The 22,104-nt window shown below is 39.3% G+C and overlaps 1 protein-coding gene and 1 long non-coding RNA gene across 5 annotated transcripts in view; both read right to left on the bottom strand.

Moving 5' to 3' along the window:
* The window catches only part of COMMD10 (COMM domain containing 10), a 165,544-nt gene that overhangs the window by 43,352 nt on the left and 100,088 nt on the right, over positions 1 to 22,104 (bottom strand). The window contains exons 6-7 of one of the 4 annotated variants that reach the window (XR_006281334.1): positions 16,761 to 16,832; positions 15,348 to 15,845 (exon numbers count right to left, since the gene is read on the bottom strand). The exons of 2 other annotated variants lie outside the window; for them this stretch is intronic. Coding sequence is in view for 1 of the 2 variants with exons in the window: in XM_043514541.1 (XP_043370476.1) it covers positions 16,830 to 16,832 (3 nt within the window). In the remaining variant the exon portion in view is untranslated. Of the gene's footprint in view, positions 1 to 15,347; positions 15,846 to 16,094; positions 16,833 to 22,104 lie in introns of those variants that run through there. One more of the 4 variants, XM_043514541.1, reaches the window with a different exon arrangement.
* Positions 16,845 to 21,677, bottom strand: LOC122460200. The gene is made up of 3 exons (XR_006281335.1): positions 20,282 to 21,677; positions 19,752 to 19,761; positions 16,845 to 17,401 (listed from the first exon to the last, which is right to left on the bottom strand). It is a non-coding gene; the product is annotated as an uncharacterized LOC122460200 (long non-coding RNA).

Below are 22,104 nucleotides of genomic sequence, written 5' to 3'. Positions count from 1 at the left end.
CTACCAGTGTAAAACCTTTATCCCACAGATGGAAAAATAGCAGCTTGCCCAATAATCACTCTCACATATCTGAGTAAAGAATGTGTAATTTATTATCTTTAAGGAAATAGAGTCCTTTCCAAAGTAGCTGTACTGATCAGGGGACATTTCTCTGGAGCAGAGAAAGATAGCAGCAATATGCTCACCAATCATTCTCAGATTTCTGCCAAAGGCGGAGCTTGAACTCAAAGTGCAACTCAGCTTCACTGAACACAACATGACCCTTTGAGCCACCCAGTTACTGTGACAACAGCTTGCCTGGAAGCCTTCTTGCTTCAACAGATCCCTTGTCTTGCTGCACATGTGCACTTCATTCACTTCAGCTAATGATACTCTGAGTTCTTGCCAAACTTGGTTTGAGCCCCAGATGTGAGCAAAAACATGTTTTAAAAAAAGAGAGTTGATTTTCTAAAATGCTGGTATATTGAGAACCCCTTGCTCCTAAAACCCTGAATTTGGACCATTAACACTATCAAAAAAACCTAAGGGGCACAGTGAATTTCATTCCCAACAAAAGCATGCAGATTTTAGAGCACTTAGAGCTTGTCTACACAAACATCTAGCCCGTAAAAAAACTAAGGTGTACATTTACCCAACACTAGCCTGTCACCCAATAAGCATCCAAATGGACCCTCTTATTGCTCACTTACAGTTCCCTAGTGCACTTTGATATACAGTAGAATGCCAGAGTTATGAACACCTCAGGAATGGAGGTTGTTTGCAACTCTGAACTGTTCGTAACTCTGAACAAAACATTATGGTTGTTCTTTCAAAAGTTTACAAAAGAACATTGACTTAATACAGCTTTGAAAGTTTACTTTGCAGAAGAAAATGCTGCTTTTAACCATCTTAATTTGAATGAAACTAGGACAGAAACAAGAAAAGGATTACTTGTTGCACTTTAGAGACTAACTAATTTATTTGCGCATAAGCTTTCGTGAGCTACAGCTCACCTCATCGGATGCATGCTGTGGAAAATACAGTGGGGAGATTTATATACATAGAGAACATGAAACAATGGGTGTTCCCATACACACTGTAACAAGAGTGATCAAGTAAGGTGAGCTATTACCAGTAGGAGAGCGGGGGGTAGGGGGAACCTTTTGTAGTGATAATCAAGGTGGGCCATTTCCAGCAGTTGACAAGAACGTGTGAGGACAGTGTGTGTGTGGGGCGGGGGGGGGGATAAACATGGGGAAATAGTTTTACTTTGTGTAATGACTCATCCACTCCCAGTCTTTATTCAAGCTTAAGTTAATTGCATCCAGTTTGCAAATTAATTCCAATTCAGCAGTCTCTCGTTGGAGTCTATTTTTGAAGTTTTTTTGGTTGAAGAATTGCCACTTTTAGGTCTGTAATCGAGTGACCAGAGATTGAAGTGTTCTCCAACTGGTCTTTGAATGTTATAATTCTTGATGTCTGATTTGCGTCCATTTATTCTTTTACGTAGAGACTGTCCAGCTTGGCCAATGTACATGGCACAGGGGCACTGTTGGCACATGATGGCATGTATCACATTGGTAGATGTGCAGGTGAACGAGCCTTTGATAGTGTGGCTGATGTGATTAGGCCCTATGATGGTGTCCCCTGAATAGATATGTGGACACAGTTGGCAACGGGCTTTGTTGCAAGGATAAGTTCCTGGGTTAGTGGTTTTGTTGTGCGGTGTGTGGTTGCTAGTGACTATTTGCTTCAGGTTGGGGGGCTGTCTGTAAGCAAGGACTGGCCTGTTCCCTTACCTTGTCATATTTTTTTTTTATAAACTTTCCCTGTTTGTTAGTAGTTTATGTTTAACACAGTACTGTATTGTATTTGCTTTATTATTATTATTTTGTCTCTGCTGCTATCTGATTATGTACTTCTGGTTCAAAATGAGGTGCGTGGTTGACTGGTCAGTTCGTAACTCTGGTGTTTGTAACTCTGAGGTTCTACTGTAGTTCCATTTCAAAGCAAGGTAAATCAAAGTGCACTAGAGAACTTTTAGTGCAAGGCAGCAGGATCCACATGGACACTTTGTGCACAGCAGGCTAGTGTGGGGTGGATTTGCACTCCATCTTGCTGGGTACTAAATGTATGTGTAGACGAACCCTTAGAATAGTTGACCTTTAGACAGAAAGTGATGCTCAACCTTACCTATAGCAGAGCTGGTGTTCACCTATATGAATTACTGCAATGAGGTATAGACAAGTAGATTAGATCACTTGAAGATAAATACAAGAAATGCATTCTTTGTTTCATAATTCACATTACTGTTAGGTCTCATCACATCCGACTTTGCACCTATCATATGATCAAACCACTTAGGGTTGAGGGAAAGAGAGAATAAAGATTTTTTGCAGCTGCTTTACCTCCAGAATGGAGAATACTTACATTCTAATAATACCAGCAGAAACAATGTGACTCAGACGCATGGCAGCATGAGTCTCAAACAATGTATTGTATCAAGCTAATCTTGCTCAATTTTAACAAATAATCCAACTAAGATTAAAAAACAAAAGACAAAAAGAATCTAAAACTAACTCAGCTACTGTGTGAGGATATAATATTCTTCCTGTTTTGTATGGATTTATAATGTTTGGAAATCAATATGACTCAAGTAATAAACAAGTACTGAAAATAGTAACACCCAATGGCTCAGCAGGATGCAACATCCTTGAACTTTCTATAGAGCCTCACATGAAAGGATTTTTCCTGTAAAATTTGGCACTTCTGTACAAACTACTACTTTAGTACTGTTTCCATAAAATATTCATACTTACCGTTATAAAATGACATTGGGAAATCCTGCACTCCAGTTGGTCTATACAAGCAATACTACCCTGGCAATTAAAACTACAGGAAGGGACTTATTTTTTGTTTACTGGATCATATTTTTAGCTAAAAGAAAAGGAGTACTTGTGGCACCTTAGAGACTAACAAATTTATTAGAGCATAAGCTTTCGTGAGCTACAGCTCACTTCATCGGATGCATTTGGTGGAAAAAACAGAGGAGAGATTTATATACACACACACAGAGAACATGAAACAATGGGTTTATCATACACACTGTAAGGAGAGTGATCACTTAAAATAAGCCATCACCCACAGCAGGGGGGGGAAAGGAGGAAAACCTTCCATGGTGACAAGCAGGTAGGCTAATTCCAGCAGTTAACAAGAATATCAGAGGAACAGTGGGGGGTGGGGTGGGGGGGAGAAATACCATGGGGAAATAGTTTTACTTTGTGTAATGACTCATCCATTCCCAGTCTCTATTCAAGCCTAAGTTAATTGTATCCAGTTTGCAAATTAATTCCAATTCAGCAGTCTCTCGTTGGAGTCTGTTTTTGAAGCTTTTTTGTTGAAGGATAGCCACTCTTAGGTCTGTGATCGAGTGACCAGAGAGATTGAAGTGTTCTCCAACTGGTTTTTGAATGTTATAATTCTTGACGTCTGATTTGTGTCCATTCATTCTTTTACGTAGAGACTGTCCAGTTTGGCCAATGTACATGGCAGAGGGGCATTGCTGGCACATGATGGCATATATCACATTGGTAGATGCGCAGGTGAACGAGCCTCTGATAGTGTGGCTGATGTGATTAGGCCCTATGATGGTATCCCCTGAATAGATATGTGGACAGAGTTGGCAACGGGCTTTGTTGCAAGGATAGGTTCCTGGGTTAGTGGTTCTGTTGTGTGGTGTGTGGTTGCTGGTGAGTATTTGCTTCAGATTGGGGGGCTGTCTGTAAGCAAGGACTGGTCTATCTCCCAAGATCTGAGAGAGCGATGGCTCGTCCTTCAGGATAGGTTGTAGATCCTTGATGATCACCTTCAGCCCCCAACTAAAACCTCTCCAACGCATCATACTCAGTACTGCTCCAGCAGGTTTCCTGCTGCAATTAGTGAAGTCCTTTTTCAGCTGGTCAGTAAAAGCCACAGAGTGAACTCCACTTTATGCTGAACAAAGCAGGCATTTATGCACGCAAATTTTCCACATTGAAATTTCCATGCTAGGCAGGAGATGCTCCTGCTAAGAGTGTCTGGCTCTCTCACTTTTATTTTGCCTCCTGAAACCCACCTGGAGCTCCTCTCTCACAGAGCATCTGTGGAGGGACATCCATGGGCTCCAGAAGAGGATTGGGTATGAACCATACACATCATTCCTTCTACCCAGGTAGATTCCCCTACACTGGTATAAAGAGTGGATGATCCGCAACCATTCTCTTTTTTGCCTCCAGAATCAACGGGATGTATTTTTCAGCAATATATTTTAGAGAACTTTATCCACTGCTCTGGTTCTGGTTCCTATGATATTACAAAACACAGCTGTGTAAGGAAATCAACCGGACTCTCAATTCAGCTTTACACTTAATTTAAATAAAATGAAACTTCTCACTACGGGCACTGGGTGGCCTAAGCTTTCTGAGAAGCAGAAGCAAAAGCAACTAGCTGTCAGAGGTCAGGGGCACTTAACATCAGCCATCAGAAACAAAAGTAGCTTAATCAAAAGATGCTTTATTTGTAGTCACTTGGCCAGATTCTCAGTTGTCATAAAATATTTTAGCTCCATTGACTTCAATGAAGTTATGATGATTTACATTTGACCGTTAACTGTTTTAACCTCATTTATAGTTTTCTAATGCCTTCTTAATGGGTGAAGCTACTTTAAGTGATATCAGAATACTTTTTATTACAAATATTTCACCATTTTCTTTCCTTTTAAATAACTGCACTACATTTGTGTCCCGCTTTTTCCCCCCAGTAAGAGAAGGCACATGACCTGAGACCGTGCTACTGTATAGCAGCTGCAGCACTCTCATGATTAACAAACAGACCCCAACCATGGCAATATCTCACCATGTCACAGTTCCTGGTGAATGTGTATGCTGATCACTGAAATAGAATTCTTGTAACACTATTGTTTGACATTTTCACCCTTTGCAGTACTGCCAACTCCACTTACTGTACATATTTTCTTAACACGGAAAATACCTCCTTTGTCTGTTCTTCAAGGATAGCTTTAGTCATATCTTATTAATAGTTCTGTTTTCATTAGACTGGTCTTCTGATATATTTTAAGTGGATCTTTTACCTTCTAATCTGTTTATAATTCTAAAACAAATTCATGTGCATCACTCATTCATTCATAAGTTTCAGTGAGAAAATCAGTGTCTTGGGGATCTTATGAGCCAACACACTCCCACAGCTTAAAGGGCAGGAGGTTTGTTGTGTATAAAAACTTAACTTTAAGGTAAACTTTGAAGGCACAGTGTGTACTATTAGTGTTTTCTAGAAGATTTCTCTGAAATATGCCGTAAGTGCTATGCAAGAGCTCTATAGACATAATTTCTGTTTCAGCAATGCCATTATGAAGAAGCCACAACAACCCTTAACAATGTATCACTGTGTAACAATACAGATAGTAAATTGCTTTTGTCATTTACAAATATAGATCTTTTTAACATTGTCAATTGTTTAGACGAACAATTTGGCTGATCTTAAATTGCTCTGAAGTTTATGAATTTAGCTATTCAAGTCTCTCTCAGGTATAAAAATAATACCATCATAAGTACCAACATATGGCATGAAGAAACTAATTTTTTTAAAAAATAAATACATAATTCTTCCCTAGAAGTGATCAATGAGTTACTTAACTCTTGGGTGTTTAATGAAGGGACTACAGAAGACTAAAATTGTTTAACAGTAAACTTAAATTCTCAGACAAATTTCCAGTCAAAAGTAGAACATTGTACCTTTTGTTCCAGATGGCCCTGATTCAACAAAACATTCAGAAACATGCCTAACTTTAAACATGTGAGTAGTCCCGCTGAAGTCAGTAAGACTACTTTCATGCTTAAAGTTAAGCTCATTCTTAACCACAGCACAAGTATATAAAAACATTTTTATTGCATTTTTTGATTAACAGACTTTTTGCATTCATCATGCCAATGTGTGCAGAAAAATTACTAAAAATGTTAACCAAATGTATAACCATAAAAAAATTTCAGTTGTAAACATACTAATTTATTGTTATCACTGATTAATTACCATAGGGTTTTTTTAATAAAAACATTTAAATATTTCATCACTACCCTAAAACATGAACTGGAAGAAACTATAATTTCATTATCTGATTGTTCAAGTAGTAAGCCTGAATGCTAAGTTAGAGTTGCAATAACCTCAGTGGGAGTTGTTGGACTGGACCTTTAAAAAGCAAATTCTGACTTTAGCTAGTGATGAGAAAAAACACACACAGTATTGCTTTTTTGTTGACGAGGGGGAAAATTAGAGGTTTGCTCACATCCAGAAGCAAAATAAAATTTAGTTTTTCCATGCATTTCTCTTTAAAACCAGGCTTCAGAGCACTTACACATAGCATTGAACAATGTTCCTGAAATGTATGAACTATTTTAAGTCTAGTGAATCAGTACATGTAAGCTACATATCCAGTATCTGTATATCATCCAATTCTCCCCCACTGGGAATTATGCCATTTACACAGAAAAGCTAGTTCCTATACATCCGCTATTGAATAAGCTACTGTAAACTTTGAGAACTAAAAAAATAAGATTTTCAACAAAATGGCAAAGCTTCACGAAAATGAAACCACAGGAATAGCAGCTGTCATAATAAAACTGAACATGAAATCCCTTAGCGGTCTGTTTCTGAGGAGAATTACAAGCTTTCAAGTGTCCAGTGTTTGGATAGTAATCTCATGGATCCTATTACATACTTCCAATTACTCCCTTTCTTTACTTTGTGTGAAAGTTTCACCATTTTATAACAATGATTTTATTTATTTGCATACATTTGGCCATGTAGTAGCTGATAACAAAATCATCAGTAACCGGAAGATGGAAGTTAAATTTGTTGTACATCATTTGTACACATCATATATGATGTAGCACTGTATGCTATTCTATATTACAATCAAAGGAGGACAAATAAATATTATGAGATATATCAATTACTGGTAAATGGATAACACTATTATACCTTTTCTTTCAGCATGTCTCTCTGGCTAAATTAATGTAGAATGCTGAGTTTCTAATCAAAATTACTGGTTTCTGAGCTACGCTCAAGCCTCCAAAAGATCTCTCCTATGATGAAGTTCCATGTGAGATGTCCCTTACAATTTTAAGACACTGCAATATAACACATTTGTATTTCAGAACAAAAATAAAATGGCCAAAATTTCACTCTTTTGCCAGCATTAATGATGTGATGCAATCCTTTTCTCTTGTTTTCCAAACCAACTGTTGGCATGTATATATAAAAAAAAAAAGTATCTATAGAACTGTAACATTACCAGCAATAAAATCATAACACGTCTCAAAGTTTGATAATGTGGTTTACTGTTTTAGATGCTGGCACACAGGCAACCAGTTATCTCAACGAGTAATGAAATACAGTTTGAATTCCAAAAATTAAAATACATATACATATATGTGTATGTACAATCACAGACATTGCCCCCTCCTTTAAGAAACTCCCTCTTAAAAAATAAATAAATTATATGAGGGAGTTTCTTAAAGGAGGGGGCAATGTCTGTGAGTGTACACACACACACACACACACACACACACACACACACACACTGGAGTGGAAAAATTACCAGGTGGCCATCCCACAATTCTTTGTGTGTGTTTCATCTACCGCTTCACGCTAGGAGACTTTCATGGCCCCGAATGAATGAGCATGAATGTTCAAGGGAAAAAACAGCTTTTCCCTTTTATAGTTTCTGAAAACTACCACTTTAGCCATGTAATAACTAAAGACTTACCAGCCTTTTTAAAATTTATAATAAATAAGTTAGAGCCCAACAGAGTTAGAGATTTTGTGAATTGGGTACTGTATTCAGTGTTGAGTTTTAGAGCTTTCCTCCCATCAAGAGTATACCAGAGGTGAGTGAGACGTTTGTTTGGTTTCCTTAAATGTATTTATTTTAAAAGGTGTTTTTGCACAAAAAGGAATCTTGTAACCAAATTATTTTTGGACTAAAGGCTACATTAGCTCTTAGAACATCTTTGCCTTCATGAGAAGCTCAGTACTGCTGTTCCTCAGTAAAACACTTCTTTTCAAAGTGATTGCAACCAAGATGACAATCTTTAAAGACAGAAAATCTAACAGCACTTCTGACAAGAGATCAAAAGAATGCTTAACCAGGGTGTTTACAACAAGATTTAGATCCCTAGAGGGACTTCTCATTTGTGAAGAGTTGAGAAGCACAGGTATAAGAAATCATATGTCTGGATAAGAGGGCAATCCAAAACCTGCTTGCTATCTCTAGCGAGCTGGAAATAGTTACCACTTGGATATTACAGTTTGAGGTTTTAGGCCTGTATTAAGACTTTACTGTAAGAACTCCAAAAAAGCACAGGCTTTGCACTTGTCTTGATTGGATCCATCCATACTAATGCCTTACATATTGTCAGGGCCCTGAATATGTCCTTTTTGTGGAATACTTGCTCAAGGTTAAAAGTACAACAAACACATCTGAATAACTTATTTTAATTGGTAATATAACTACAGAATCCTGAAAAAGTATTTACTCTGGTCCTTGGTATGGATTGTGGTCCTTGAGAGAAGAGTCTTCTTGTAAAGGTGGCATAACCAACTAGTGCTACCAGAATTGGTTTCAAGAAACAGGATTTCTTTGGAGAACGAGGGGCTTACTTTTGCCCTTTTTAAAAAAAAAAAAAAAAAAAAAAAAAAAAAAGATGTCCTGGAGAACATTATGAACAGAAAGAGAGTCATACTTTTTGCCAGGGAAGAACGTAGCTATGATCATGCCCTGACTATTAATCTCTTTATTTGGAATACAACTTCAGCATCTTTGTGGATCTTGGATGCAAAAGGTCTATTGACAAAGGGCAGCAACACAGGGTCTGTTTCCCAATTTGAAGACCCTGAGAGGTGTGTACTCCTCTCTCCTGGATTTATCCTTTGCCTGCTTAACCAGCTGGTATGTGTTTATAATCTATTTACATGTAGTGCTTGAGAATACAGATTTCTCTTTCTCTCTCTCCCCCCTTCCCTTTCCTTTCCATTCTCCCTTTGCCCAAGAAAAGAGAAGTTTAAATGCTCATAACAGGATTGATGATCTGGTACCTTCTCTCGATGAAAAAAAGCCACTGGAAAGATGTTGTTAGATGTAAGTACATCTTGGCTGATCAGAACTGGAATTAAAAGTCTTAAGGCATAACTGATTACTCTGAGTTTGATCCAACTGATACTGTGCTGGACATCTACTCCTCCATTAACCTTGGATGAAACTGTTCCCGGAATTAGCTTCCCTGCACTTGAAGGTGACATCAAATTGCTCCACCAACCCTCTTCAATTTTTATATAATCTGGCCCTCTGAATACCCCTTTGCAACACGACAAGGAAGGACACAGATGATGGGTCCTGTGGACTCAAGAAATCAGGAAGCTTCTAGAGTGGATTCATGTGGAACCTCACTCAATAGTATATTGGTGTAATGGACCAACAGTCACAGGTTGACTGTCCTCTTTAAAGGGGAGACAGAGCCAGCCCTACCTGTATCAAAATTGATTTGCTGCCTCCAGCCTGAGGGGGTAAGATTAAGTAGGTTAGGTGATAGTTTAATGGACAGCTGGGCCTTATAAAAAGGCTGAATGAGATAGGTAACCACAGGGAGTGGGCAGGCTTCTGTGGAAGGCCCTGAGCCAGGGCCTGCAGAAAGCTGTGTACTCCAAGGGAAACAACCTGGGGACTCAATTCTCTAGAACAGAGTGGAGAGACTCAAAGGGAGAGCAGAAGGTAGGCTCAGGGGAGGCCCAAGTGGGGCAAAAAGTGCTGATTCCCAGAATTCTTCCCTGGAGTCCCTCTCACAGTCTCAGCCCCTCTGGGCAACCTTTCACTCTCTCTGCTCTGGGATAGAGTGCTGACTCCCAGGCTATTTTTCTAGAGTCCTCTTGACCCTACTTCAGGGCTTTCCACCCTATTATAGTATTAAAGTTTGGTCTTTTGTATCCCAAAAGGGAACTGAGCCACATGCATCTGCAAGAGACACAAAACCTGGGTGAGGGGAAACTGAGGTTGGGAGAGCCTGCAGTGCCATGATCAGCCAGCCGGGGCGCTATAGTGCAGGCCACTCTGCAACACCATTGTTCTAATCTGAGACATCAGAGCACTCATAGCTGTGACTGTCTAACAAATTATATTGTGCCTTTCGGGCACCAGCTTCTGAATTCTCTCTTGATAGAAATACTTCTGTGGAGGTTGATAGCTATGATAACTCTTGTAAATAATATCAAATGTGTGGAATCATTTGGCTCTTGGTAGTGTTGACAAATCCATGTTATTTCAGAATACAACCTGGGCTGTGATGTGGGCCTTTTGCAGGGAGGGTACTCTGTAGAACAGGTCATTTTAGAGTGAGTATACATGAATTCTTTTCTGTCCAAGGAAATCAATATGTTAACTAGTATTTTGGGAAGCACTCAGAAAGGCAGATGGGCCAAAAGGTAAGTCAACATACTACAAATGTTGTCTGTTGCGTGCGAAGATGAGAGTCTCCTATGGGAGGTTCATATTATGATGTGCAGATAGGTATTCTTCAAATCTGTTGACAGAGGGGGGAAAATAATTCTCCTTTAGAAATGATTGCTAAAATGGAATTTAGGGTTTCCATCCTGAACCATGGCTTCCAGAAGAATCAATTCAAGAAGCTGAGGTTAGGCACCCTCTGTCTTTGGAATGCTTTGTGCTCTAAAAAGAAGATGAAGTGAATTTCTAAGCCTTCTTGTTGCCTGAGAGATCAATTACTGCAGTTTTAAGATGATATATTGCAGTCTTCATACTCTGAAGTTTCTGCTGATTGGAAGAAGAATAAGATATCATTAACCTTGGTTTAGGGGTTGCATTTAACCCTAAGGATCTCTCTGCCTCAGATTCATTTAGGCTGGATCTCTCTGCCTCAGATTCATTTTTCTGATGTAGTAGTGATCCCACACTTTAACATCTTCTGCCACTTGTCTCCTATTCAAGAAACTACACTATGTAGTCAGACTGTAGTCATGTGTGCTTGAAGGATGAAGAAGCTTTTTCTGCAGTATCCCTTCTGTCTCTCATGTCCCTTGGTGTGTTCAATCATCTAACAGATGTCCCTCATATAATTGTCATTTGGATCAAAAAGAGTGCCAAGACCCACAGTAGAGTCTATATTTCCACTTGAGCTAAAAGGCCTCCTTAGATTTTTTTTTAATTAACTAACTGAAAGGAGGTTTCCAGGGCAGCACAACCTACTAAGTCACCAAAGAGCCTGCACCCTTGGATATTTAGTAGTAAATAGTACCTGCTTTGCCTACAGATTAGCTTTCCAGGGCCTTAGGTGGAGCTAGTGTTGTGACACAGAGTTTTATATATATTTTATAATTATTATTAAACTCTGTCATGACACCACAATGTAGATGTATAATCATTGCTCTTACTTTAAATCTTAGACTGTTAAGGGTTGAGGAAGGGGCATTTCCCATGACAGCCACTGCTAATAAAAATCTCTCTCTCAAAAAAGACAGCCAGCCCAGGAGATTTTTCTGATCTTGAATGATACAGAAGGCAATGGGGAGTATGACCATGTATATGTGGCTCTAGCACAAGACATGAAAGCAGCAGATGCACTATATTTTAAACAAAGACTTTGGGGGAATGTAAACCAGGAGAAATTTACTCCTTTTTCAGGTTCACTCCCAAGTGAAATCTCTCTCTGGATAGAGTCAAGGAGTTCTTCTTGGAGTTTACTACGAGCATCTTTGTAATGCACATGGTTTCAAACATCTGAAAGAGAGAAAATCTTTGCTGCATTTTTACTATGTCCTGCTCAAAGCCTGTATCCTAGAGCAACCCTTCCTCAGAAGGGTCGAGTCTGAGGACAAATACCTTAGACTTTTTGTACGTTTCTTTTCCTTTTTAATCTTTTTGGATTTTTGGGCTCACTTTGCAGGAGTCATTCCCTGGCTGCAGTCTTTTGTGGCTTGCTTTATGCAGCACTGTGAGCCTTCTAAATATGTCTCCCTCACCGTCCTCCCCTTTGGGGTCCATCTCCCTTTGACTGGGTTATGTGGTTTCGTTGTCAGAGCTCCCTAAATCAATGCGGGGGAAAAGGGGAGCCAAGTATGAGCCCTGATTCTCTCCAAGGGCAACTTAGGATCCATTTTAGTACTTTGGGGGTGAGGGAACACACACATGCCCTGGTGCCCCTTAAGGGTTTGTCTTTCTGGTTCTGTTCTGACCCAGGACTTAACCCTTGGGCTGTCTGGCTGAAGTGCTCCTCATCTTTGGAGTCTCTTCCTGTTCTGTTTTGTAGTTCCTGATTGAGCTTTTCTATATTGGAGTTGCAGATCCTTGGGGCAGAGGGGCCCACAACATGCCAGCCTGACTTAGCCTGTACCAACATGCCAGGGTCAGCTCACTGAGGATAGGAAGGGCATAATTAGCCCTCTAAAGAGCCGGTGAAAGCTGTCTCCCTGCCTGGTGTTTGCAAGACAGCTCTGCCATGCCTGAGAGGGGACAAAGAAATCTGGAAGAGAGGCACTGCTGTGCTGGCTCTGGGTGACTGAGACCACTCCAGTGCTCAATACCTAAGCCAAGATGAGGGAGAGAAAAAAAACTAAAGAAAAATCACTCACCAATGCTCAAAAAAAAAACCAGATAAAAAAAAACGCTGGCAAAGAAAAGTCGGGAGCAAAGTAAACCATTACTTGACTGCTGCCATTGCGGCAGAAGATCAGGCAGCAAGCCAGAGAGGGGGACATGGCTAGCATGGGCTGTACTATAGATATGAACTACCTCCAGAAACTGCAGACAGGAGGGGAAATGCCCATACACATCACCATTGTGGGAGATGCTGAGCTACAGAAAAAAATGTATTATGGTGAACTTTCCTGCACACCTTCTTACTTGTTTTACTGGGAAAACTGAACCTTGGAAATTTCTCTCTCTCTGCAGGAGTGACCCCTGCAATCAGAATCTGTAGCATCCTTCCCTGATGCCTTTCCCAATTTCTCAGATTTTGATGGGAGAAAGTGGTCAGGGAAGAAGGGATGGGGAAAGAAGAGAGAAATCAAACTCTGAGGACTCTGATACTGAGGGTACCCTAACCTTACAGGTGTCCCCCCCCCATCTTTGTAGGGCACAGGGAGAGTGCCCTCCTATTTTTGAGACAAGATATTGCTGAAGAGGGAATCTGAAAGAAAATTTGCACCTGCAGAATGTTCAGGGTCCTGTTGGCCCAGCAGATTGGGCACGGCCAGCCTACAATATATGAGCAAGATATGTTTAGCCCACACATTTTTGCACCCTTTCCTGCCTGGTTCTCTATTCCTCTGGTTGCCGATGAGGAGTCACTGTCAGAGAAGCCCACATGGACATGCTGTACTGCAAGCTGCAAAAGCCTGTTACCTCAGTATCAGAAGTGGTATTTCCAGCAAGCTTGTCACCAAGCTCCTGAGATTAAATAAGAGCTCAGTTATGCTTAGATTCCCATAAAATGACTATTAAGAATAAGGAGGATCCCTTTCTGGTGGTTTTCATAGAATCATAGAATATAAGGGTTGGAAGGGACCTCAGGAGGTCATCTAATCCAACCCCGTGCTCAAAGCTGGACCAATCCCCAATTTTTGCCCCCGATCCCTAAATGGCCCCCTCAAAGATTGAACTCACAACCCTGGGTTTAGCAGGCCAATGCTCAAACCACTGAGCTATCCCTCCCCTTTTGTTTGTTTTCTCATTCTGCTAAGCAGAAGCTCTGCTAAATCCTCCTTGCAGCTGCTGGAGGCAGATGGGTCTTGCTGGGTTTTCTCAGGTATGACTACTCCCAGTCTGCCAGGACCGACAGATCTGGTTCTACCTTCAATGAGCTGCAAGCAGGGGTAAGACCCATTATAATGGATCTACGTTTTTTTCCCTGTGAAGAAGAATGACTGGATTAATTTAAATTATAGGTGAAAGTTTTCCCCATATTACATCCTACTTGATATACCATAATTTCAGGCCACACTCTTATCACAAGTAGTACCAGTTTCTGTTAATAAAAAACAGAAAATATACTGTCACAAGGATGCAATTTTTTTAAAAGGTAGATATAATTTTCAATAATAAAAAACTTTCCTCTCCACACAAAAATCTAACAGGCAGCACTAACACAAGGTATACAACCCTCTCACACTTTTTCCTCACTGAGATAAATTCAGAAACATCCAACATATAATCCACATATGATTTCAACTCCAAGAGGCAGCAGTCATGCAGTTCAATTTATAATTACAGAAAGATATAATGCATAGTGAAGGTAGTACAAAGGTATTTCTTCTTGCCAAGGCATACTTCAGTCCTACCCCTTCTGAGGTGTTAAGGTCCAAAGGATATTAGGAACCAAAACAACTGCAACTGACACCATCCGAAAAACCCCTATGCAGGGCTTATCTACAAGCAGTTTGTGCTTCCACTGATTCATCCCCAGGGTTTGGTCATCCCTAAACAGGGGTTATCCAGCTAGCAAGCTACTTCAGTCTCTAGGCAGCAACCAGACTGCTCTCCGATTAAGAGCAGCAGAGCTCTGCTTCTTTGTTCAGCTGAAGCTGGACTGGGCTTCTTTTAACCCCTCTCTCCATGCCTTACATTTGCTGCAGGTGTAGTGGCATGGAGCCATCTGGATCCCCAGGCTCTCCTTAATCCTCTCCTTGTTGGCGTGGGGCCTATCTGCCTCATTAACGCCCTTGTTGCCAGGGTGGGACCTATCTGCCGCACCACAGTGATTAAATAAATGCTTTTTCCAAAACCTATAAGCCTGTGTGGCTGACAAAACTCTATGCATGTTTCCACTGTCAGTAATTGTATTTTAGATGTCTTTACAAAGTAAAATGTACTTGTGAAGTCACAGAAAACAAATTACCTCGAAGTAGTGGTTTGGAGTACCCAAGAAAGGCAGAGCACTGCAAATGCCAAGGTACAGAGTGCAGCAGTACAGGTAATAGTATGAGACAGGGTAAGTTACCCATAACATATTTATGCCTTTTGATATATGCAGCCAGGAACCTCAAATCCTACTTTATACTTGTGACTCAAACAATCCTAATCCAGTCTTGGTTCTCCAAAAACAAATGGTGTTATGAACACTCAAACAGTGAAACTGTGGAGTGAAGGGGAGAAGAGTTACACTAGCATTTTATCACAAATGTCCAGACATATAATTTTAGAGAAAGATCTTGCTTCATCTGTACACTTTGGTTTAGTTATTTATGATTCTATAAAAGTTATTAAAATGAATAGTCATGCAATAAAGAAATGAAAAGCAAATATATATATCGGGAGGTGTTTATTAAGAACTGATTTTATACTCAGGCAATATTTTACTCCCTGTACCCCCAAATCTAGTCATGGTACAAATTGCAAACTACTGTACAGAATGACTTTATGCAGAATTTATGGATTGCCATTTAACCCCGCTCATTTTAACAACATTATTTCCATAGTAAATAAACTGCTTAGAGAAATTGAGACAAAAAATTAATAAGACATAATTCTAATTGAAGTGTAGGGGTAAAACATTTTAAAGGATCTAAATGCATTAGGAGTGTAGGTACCATTTTCAAAAATTAGTTAAGCACCTAAGACTCTTAAGTGCCGATGTCTCCTTTGAAAACGTGATTTAGGCACTTTAGACATTTTTTCTGAGGTTATTGGCAAAAAAATATTGCCCAATGGGTATAAAAGTGATTTGCAGAAAAATAACACTCAGCTGCAGGATGATAGCATTACTGTCCACTGGAGGTCACTCTGTCAACCCAATGGATTATAGTTTTTCCTATAAAATGAATGAAAAATCTAGTCAATTCTGCCCTTAAGAGTGTTCTACACATTATTTTTCAAAGCTCTTCCTTATGATGTATAAAGAGAGTTGAAATAGTGGGGTTTTATTTATTTATTTATTTTACACTGCTTGGTTTTGTTTGTTTTGTTTTTTATACTGGAATATCAGGAATGTCAATTCTATTCTTAAAAAGAAAAAAGATTCTATTTTTCTATTCTATTCTTGCTTGTATTTTTTGTGGAGGATGTGCCGATCTTGGAGGTTGTACATGGTTAGCCCACACAACTTATTTTAAGGGGTGAGAGTGCAATAAGGTAGCTACAATAGTGTAAAGTGCTGCAGTCATGTCAAGGTCCACAAGGTTATGAGGCCCAACCAAACAGAGCGGTTCAACACCACTCACTCAAATCTGGTTCTACTGTATCTCTGTTGGATGGAAGGGCAGCTGAGTCAAATTTGAGTGGTAGTGCAACAGTATATGCAGGATCACAGTGCCACTCAGGTTTGCCCTGCTGCCCCTCTGTCATGACAGAGGGGCGGTTGGGCTGAACCTAAGCAGTGCTGCAACCCCATGTGCCAGGTTGTAACACCACTCGTTACTCAGACTTGGCTGGCACTATGTGAGGGCAGGGCAGGTGATGGATGGAGCTGAGCTGCTGTGCAAAACTACTGGCTGGAGCTGCATAGCTCAAGTGGTGCCAGGGAGTGGTCACAAAACAAAGCTGGGTGATGAGTTGTTGCTGGACTAGGGGTGAGCAGGAAGTGCTGGGGATCTGCGGGTCGGGGTTGGGAGCACATAGGATATGTTATGGTGCGGTGCAGTGAGCTGTTGGAGGAATGAGAGGTGCTGGGAGACAGTGGAGTAGGTTCGGGGGGCTCAGATTTCAGAATCAGGAAGGGGGCCCTAACCTATTCTTGCACTAGGGACTTCTTATGCCTCTGCAAAAGTGCTGAGTTTTAACAAAGACATCCTGTCAGTCACTGAAGTAAAAAGGTATAAACAAACATATATCAAAAACAGACCAAGATTTCCAAAATGGGTGTCTAAAGTTAGGCTCTTAAATCCATATTTAAATGAACAGATAAATAAGTGGCCTGATTTTCGAAAGTGTTGATCACCCAATAGCTCTCACTGAAGTCATCCAATGATGTAGAGTCAATACAGTGAAACATATTGAATACAATGTAAAAAAGCCTTATTATCGGTCATTATACCTGAACATAGTATTTTAAACAAAGCACATGCATTGATACAAAATTATTATGAAAAAATGCTTAACATGCTTCTGAATATGCATTTCACAAAAACACAATCAGAGTTATGTTATATTAACTGACAAGCAAATGACAGAGACGCATGGTGTATAATAGGCAATGCTATAATAAGCCCAAGAGAAAAAGCATAAAAATGTACCAGATCTTCACTCACATTCAAACAAGGACTTCTACTCCTAAGAAGAAGACGATGACAAGCATCCAACGAAGTGGGTATTCACCCACAAAAGCTTATGCTCCAATATGTCTGTTAGTCTATAAGGTGCCACAAGACTCTTTGCTACCCCTAAGAAGTCATTCATTAAAAAAGAACCCGGCCTTTATCTGTAGGTTTCACTGAAGCTTAGAATTAAAAAAAAATAAATCAAACAATGGTCTACTAATGGTCTTATCTTCTGTAAGGTTACTTCCACTTATGTTAGCCATTCATGGCATCTTTTAATTTAAGCCTTCCATGAATTCTGTATCATTTTATCCAACTTCCTATTTTCACTTTAAAAAAATTAGGTGTATCTTAAAAGATTCATTAAATACGAGATCTTTTCTTACTATTTTCTGTATTTATAAAGGTGACAATCGCTGCAATAGTGGGGCTCTAGTTTATGTGAGTGGACATTTAACTAAATCAACCTAAATTATTTGGAATTTGTAATAAATATATTGTTCTCTTGGCAAAAAAGCACAATTTATTTGTATTTAAACATGAAGATTGAGGCTTTTACAAACCATGAAAAAAAGATTTATGAGTCATGGATTGTATATTCCAGTGAATCTACACGGTTTTCTTCACTATTTATCATTATTTGTATTCAAGCAGCATCCACAATGGGTTCTCATCCACAGAAGAGCACATCCCAAAAAGCTTACAGTCTAAGCTAATAAGCAACATACCAATAATGGAAGAAAGACATGCATTACATGTCTATAATTTTCATATACATCTTAACACACACAGCCTTTATTATAGGCGGGGCTGAGAATGTCTGGGCAAGGAGATTGGGACTGGGAATTCAGGATGTTGGGCCTCGCGCTTGACAGGCAAGTAGACTGGAACTGGGGTAAGAATCCTGAGAAATGAAGCCTGGGTCTAAGTAGTTAAGGAGACTAGACCAGAAACAAGAAGCCAGAGGTGGGGAGGAGTGAGCAGCCTGGGACAAGGAGAGGATAGGGCAGAACAGATTGTGACCACTACAGCACACTCCCCTCCAGAGCCTGGAATAGAACCCAAAATCCCCAAGTCTCATCATTCCCATGCTGCCAGCAAATATTTGTGAAACCGAGAGGCAAAGTATCCATAGAAGATGACAACCTGTGACTTATCAATTATCCATTAGCTCAAATGGCAGAGATCTGTGCAGTGGGTCTAAAATTTCCAAACCCTGCTGATGATCCATGTGGGTATCAATATGATACTATAAGATGGGGAAAAAAATCAGTTTGCTTTTTTAAAAATATAGGAAACTAGACAGACACACACACCCCTATGTTTAAAGAGCAATATTAAGGTTTCAAAGTCAAGAACTCAAAAGTTAGAAAATGACAGAATTAATGTTGCCCGTGTATATCATAATGCATACAGTCTTTCATTACATGATCGCATACTGTTTTTTTCCACAGGACCCCTATGGCTTGCAGCAGACAGAATGGACTTGCTCTGGGGATGAATCACTGTTTGTAGTGAAGGAGACTCTGGTATAACCCATGCTTTATTTGTTGCAGAAATTGGAAAGGGTGAACGAGGCAAGGGACTGCAGGAAGAGAAATGATGGTCTCAGGGTTAAGGCAGTTGAGTGTTGCCCTGAGAAATGGATTATATATCTCTGCCTCTGCCACAGAGTCTGTATGTGGTGGCTCTTAAATTCAATTTTTCACAGGGAGTCACTAATTTTGAATTCCTCATTTTCTTGGGGCCTGAACTGAGTCACTGGTGTCTGATGTGCAGACATGCTGAGTGCTCACAACTGCAAATGAAATCAATCAATGAGAGCTATGCTTTGAATTTATAAAGTGCTACATAGTGGTATGTACTTTGAAAAATCAGGTCCTAGATGTCTCAAATTGGGCACCCAAAAGGAGTGGAAATTTCTGATCTTCATCTCCCTGTGCCTAAGTTCCCCATCTCTCTCCCTTTCTCGTGTATGTGTGGTGTGTGTATATATATTTAAAAATATAAAAGAAAGCTTCTTATACCTATAGGAAAACAAATCTATAATTTTGTTACCTATAAAAGCTTGTAAAGCACATTTATGCATATGTGCATCTTTCAAATGACATACAGCGGACCCTTGCTAGAGCGTGCAACACTATAGCGTGGATTCGCATATAGTGCAGTCGCAGCGATGGATCCCAAATTTAAATATTTAAATTGGGATCCATGGTAACGTGGCCCCCGCTATAACACGGTCCCCGCATTAACGCAGTACCATGCATGGATCCCGAACCCCACGTTCTAGTGAGGGTCTGGTGTATTACCTTCTCTCCTGCCTTATTACCATTTATAGAAAGAACTAGTTTGGCTGAAATTACCATGGTGATAAAGTATATTGATTTGATATGTAATTTTGCCCAAATATGATGTATGGCTCCCAATGATATGGAAGCACCAATGCTGTTGGGTAAAAAAACCCAATTCTTTCTTCTTGTGTTTTTGAGAGAAGAGATATCCAACACTGGACAAAAACTCTTCATTTCTAAATTGAAAAGCAGTAATAGTAGTGAAGGCTCTGCATCACCAACCTATTGAAATATGTGCCAACATGCTCTGATATGCATCACAATGCGATACAAAATGTTACAAATGAGGCTACAAAATACAGGACAAATTAGTTTACACGCATTAATATAAATATGACAAATCTCTTTCACCTTTAAACCTGTCACACCCTTATTTGATAAGTAATCTAGTATCCTTGAGCCTAAATTTTCCAGACATGTTTATACTCTCAAGTTATTTCTCTAGAGCTGTATTTAACCACAACAAAAATCTGTTGTTGCATTAAAAAAACAAGACAGTTTTATCAAGTCTATTTCATTCAGGGTAAAAAAAAAAAGATTATTAAAAAACCGATAGCCATGGAAGCTGTTTTAAAGAAGAGATATATGTGGACATTATATAACATTTTATGCATAAAGTATACAGATAAATAGTAAGAGACTTTTAAGCCTTAAAGGAATCACAACAAATCTTTTAAGCCTACTTTTAAAACATTTTAAAAAAAGACCATTTAAAGAAAAATGTAACAGCTAGTATATGTGAAATAAAATAGATAAGAAAGTTACTTCATACAGTGATCAATTAAAAAAAAATACCGACTATTGTCTCGCTGTGCATAACTAAATGTTTCCATTTCCCAAATAATAATTTTAAAACGTATACTTTCAAAATGGGCTAACTAAAACAAAGCCTTAAACACCCCCCCCCCCCCCAAGTCAAACATGGAACTATTTTCAGGTATATTAAGCAATGAACCCAATTAAAGTCATTAACTGTATCTATTCTTGTGACAAAAGGCTGAAATTACATCACTACCAGTAGCACCAACCAGATGCAGACAGTAATCCGTGACTAATTTTACAGTATGCTGTGGGATTAGTAAAGAACACATAACTAGATTCAATTGAATAATTTAGTGAGCAGATTTTGCAAGCAAGATGTTCATATAGGAATATTTAACAATGGTCTGTAAGTAGCAAAGTGTCTAAAAATCTACAGTACTAATGAATGCTTGAACCATACAGTCAGTTCAAAATTCATGTGTAAATGTAACTACAGCACATCAGCCGTAACTAAATATGAAATGTATATGAAAATTACAGCTAGACTCTTTTCCCTTTAAATCCTTCTCCGCTCTCTTGAGAGTTTGTCTTCTCAATATTGGATTAAATTTAGCGACTATTAAACTTGGATGAATTTAAACATACCCACAAACACAAAAGTCATGATCCAACTACGAAGCTTACATTCTTAACACTTAAAAGACTAGATTCAAACAATTTTAACAGCAATTTACATTCTTAAATATCCTGTAAAAAGAGAAAATATCAAATGTCATCTGTACACCAAATCAGATACACAGATGTGCTGATCTGGAGTGCAAACACAAAAAAAAGACAGGCATTACACTATTTAATGCCGTTTCCTTCTACTAGATTTTATGTCTACATTTATTAGGGTCAATCTTAAATATTGTGCTCTGATGCCAAGATGGAATAGACAGGAATATAATTAATTCAATTTTCCTTATCTCTGTACAAATGATAGTGAGTTAGTTTTTCAAATAGAATTTTTATCTTGTAGAAAAATTACACATTGGGCCTGAGTCTTCTCAAATCAAAACTAAATCCAATAAGGCCTGATCTACACTAAAAACTTAGATTGACGTTGCTCAGGAGGATAAAAAATTCTCTGTCTTGAGTTTCCCAGCTATGCCCAATTTTTCACCCACAAGTGACGTAATTGTGCTGACATAACACCTGTGCTTAGGTCAATGGAAGAATATTTCCGGGGAGCTAACTATCATCGCTCAGGGAGGCAGAGTTCCTACAATGATGGAAAAAGAAAAGGAGTACCGGTGGCACCTTAGAGACTAACAAATTTATTAGAGCATAAGCTTTCGTGAGCTACAGCTCACTTCATCGGGAAAAATTCCTTCCATTGCTGGAGTCTGCATCAATACTGTGGGGTTACAGCAGGATAGCTGCATCTATGCTGCTGTAGCCCCCAAAGTGCAGACAAGACCTCAGTTAATGGAGTTCCACCCGAAACTCACGTGAGAGGAAAAATGGATCTTTTAAGTTTGGGTAATCACATGTCCTAGTTTACCATGTTGTCATTGTTTTGAATTACTGCCGCAGTGCCCTAATCAGTTCCATAAAACCAATTTTGTCCCTATTTCAGTAGAACCATCTAGAAAGATGTTCAGCCACCTCTGTCTAAAAGGCCACTTTTATGTCTCCTGCTCTATTCTCTTCTTGCATC

Source organism: Dermochelys coriacea, chromosome 5, assembly GCF_009764565.3.
Source record: "Dermochelys coriacea isolate rDerCor1 chromosome 5, rDerCor1.pri.v4, whole genome shotgun sequence".
NCBI lineage: Eukaryota > Metazoa > Chordata > Testudines > Dermochelyidae > Dermochelys > Dermochelys coriacea.
Note: the sequence above shows the minus strand (reverse complement) of the source record. Positions and strands in the feature narration are given on the sequence as shown.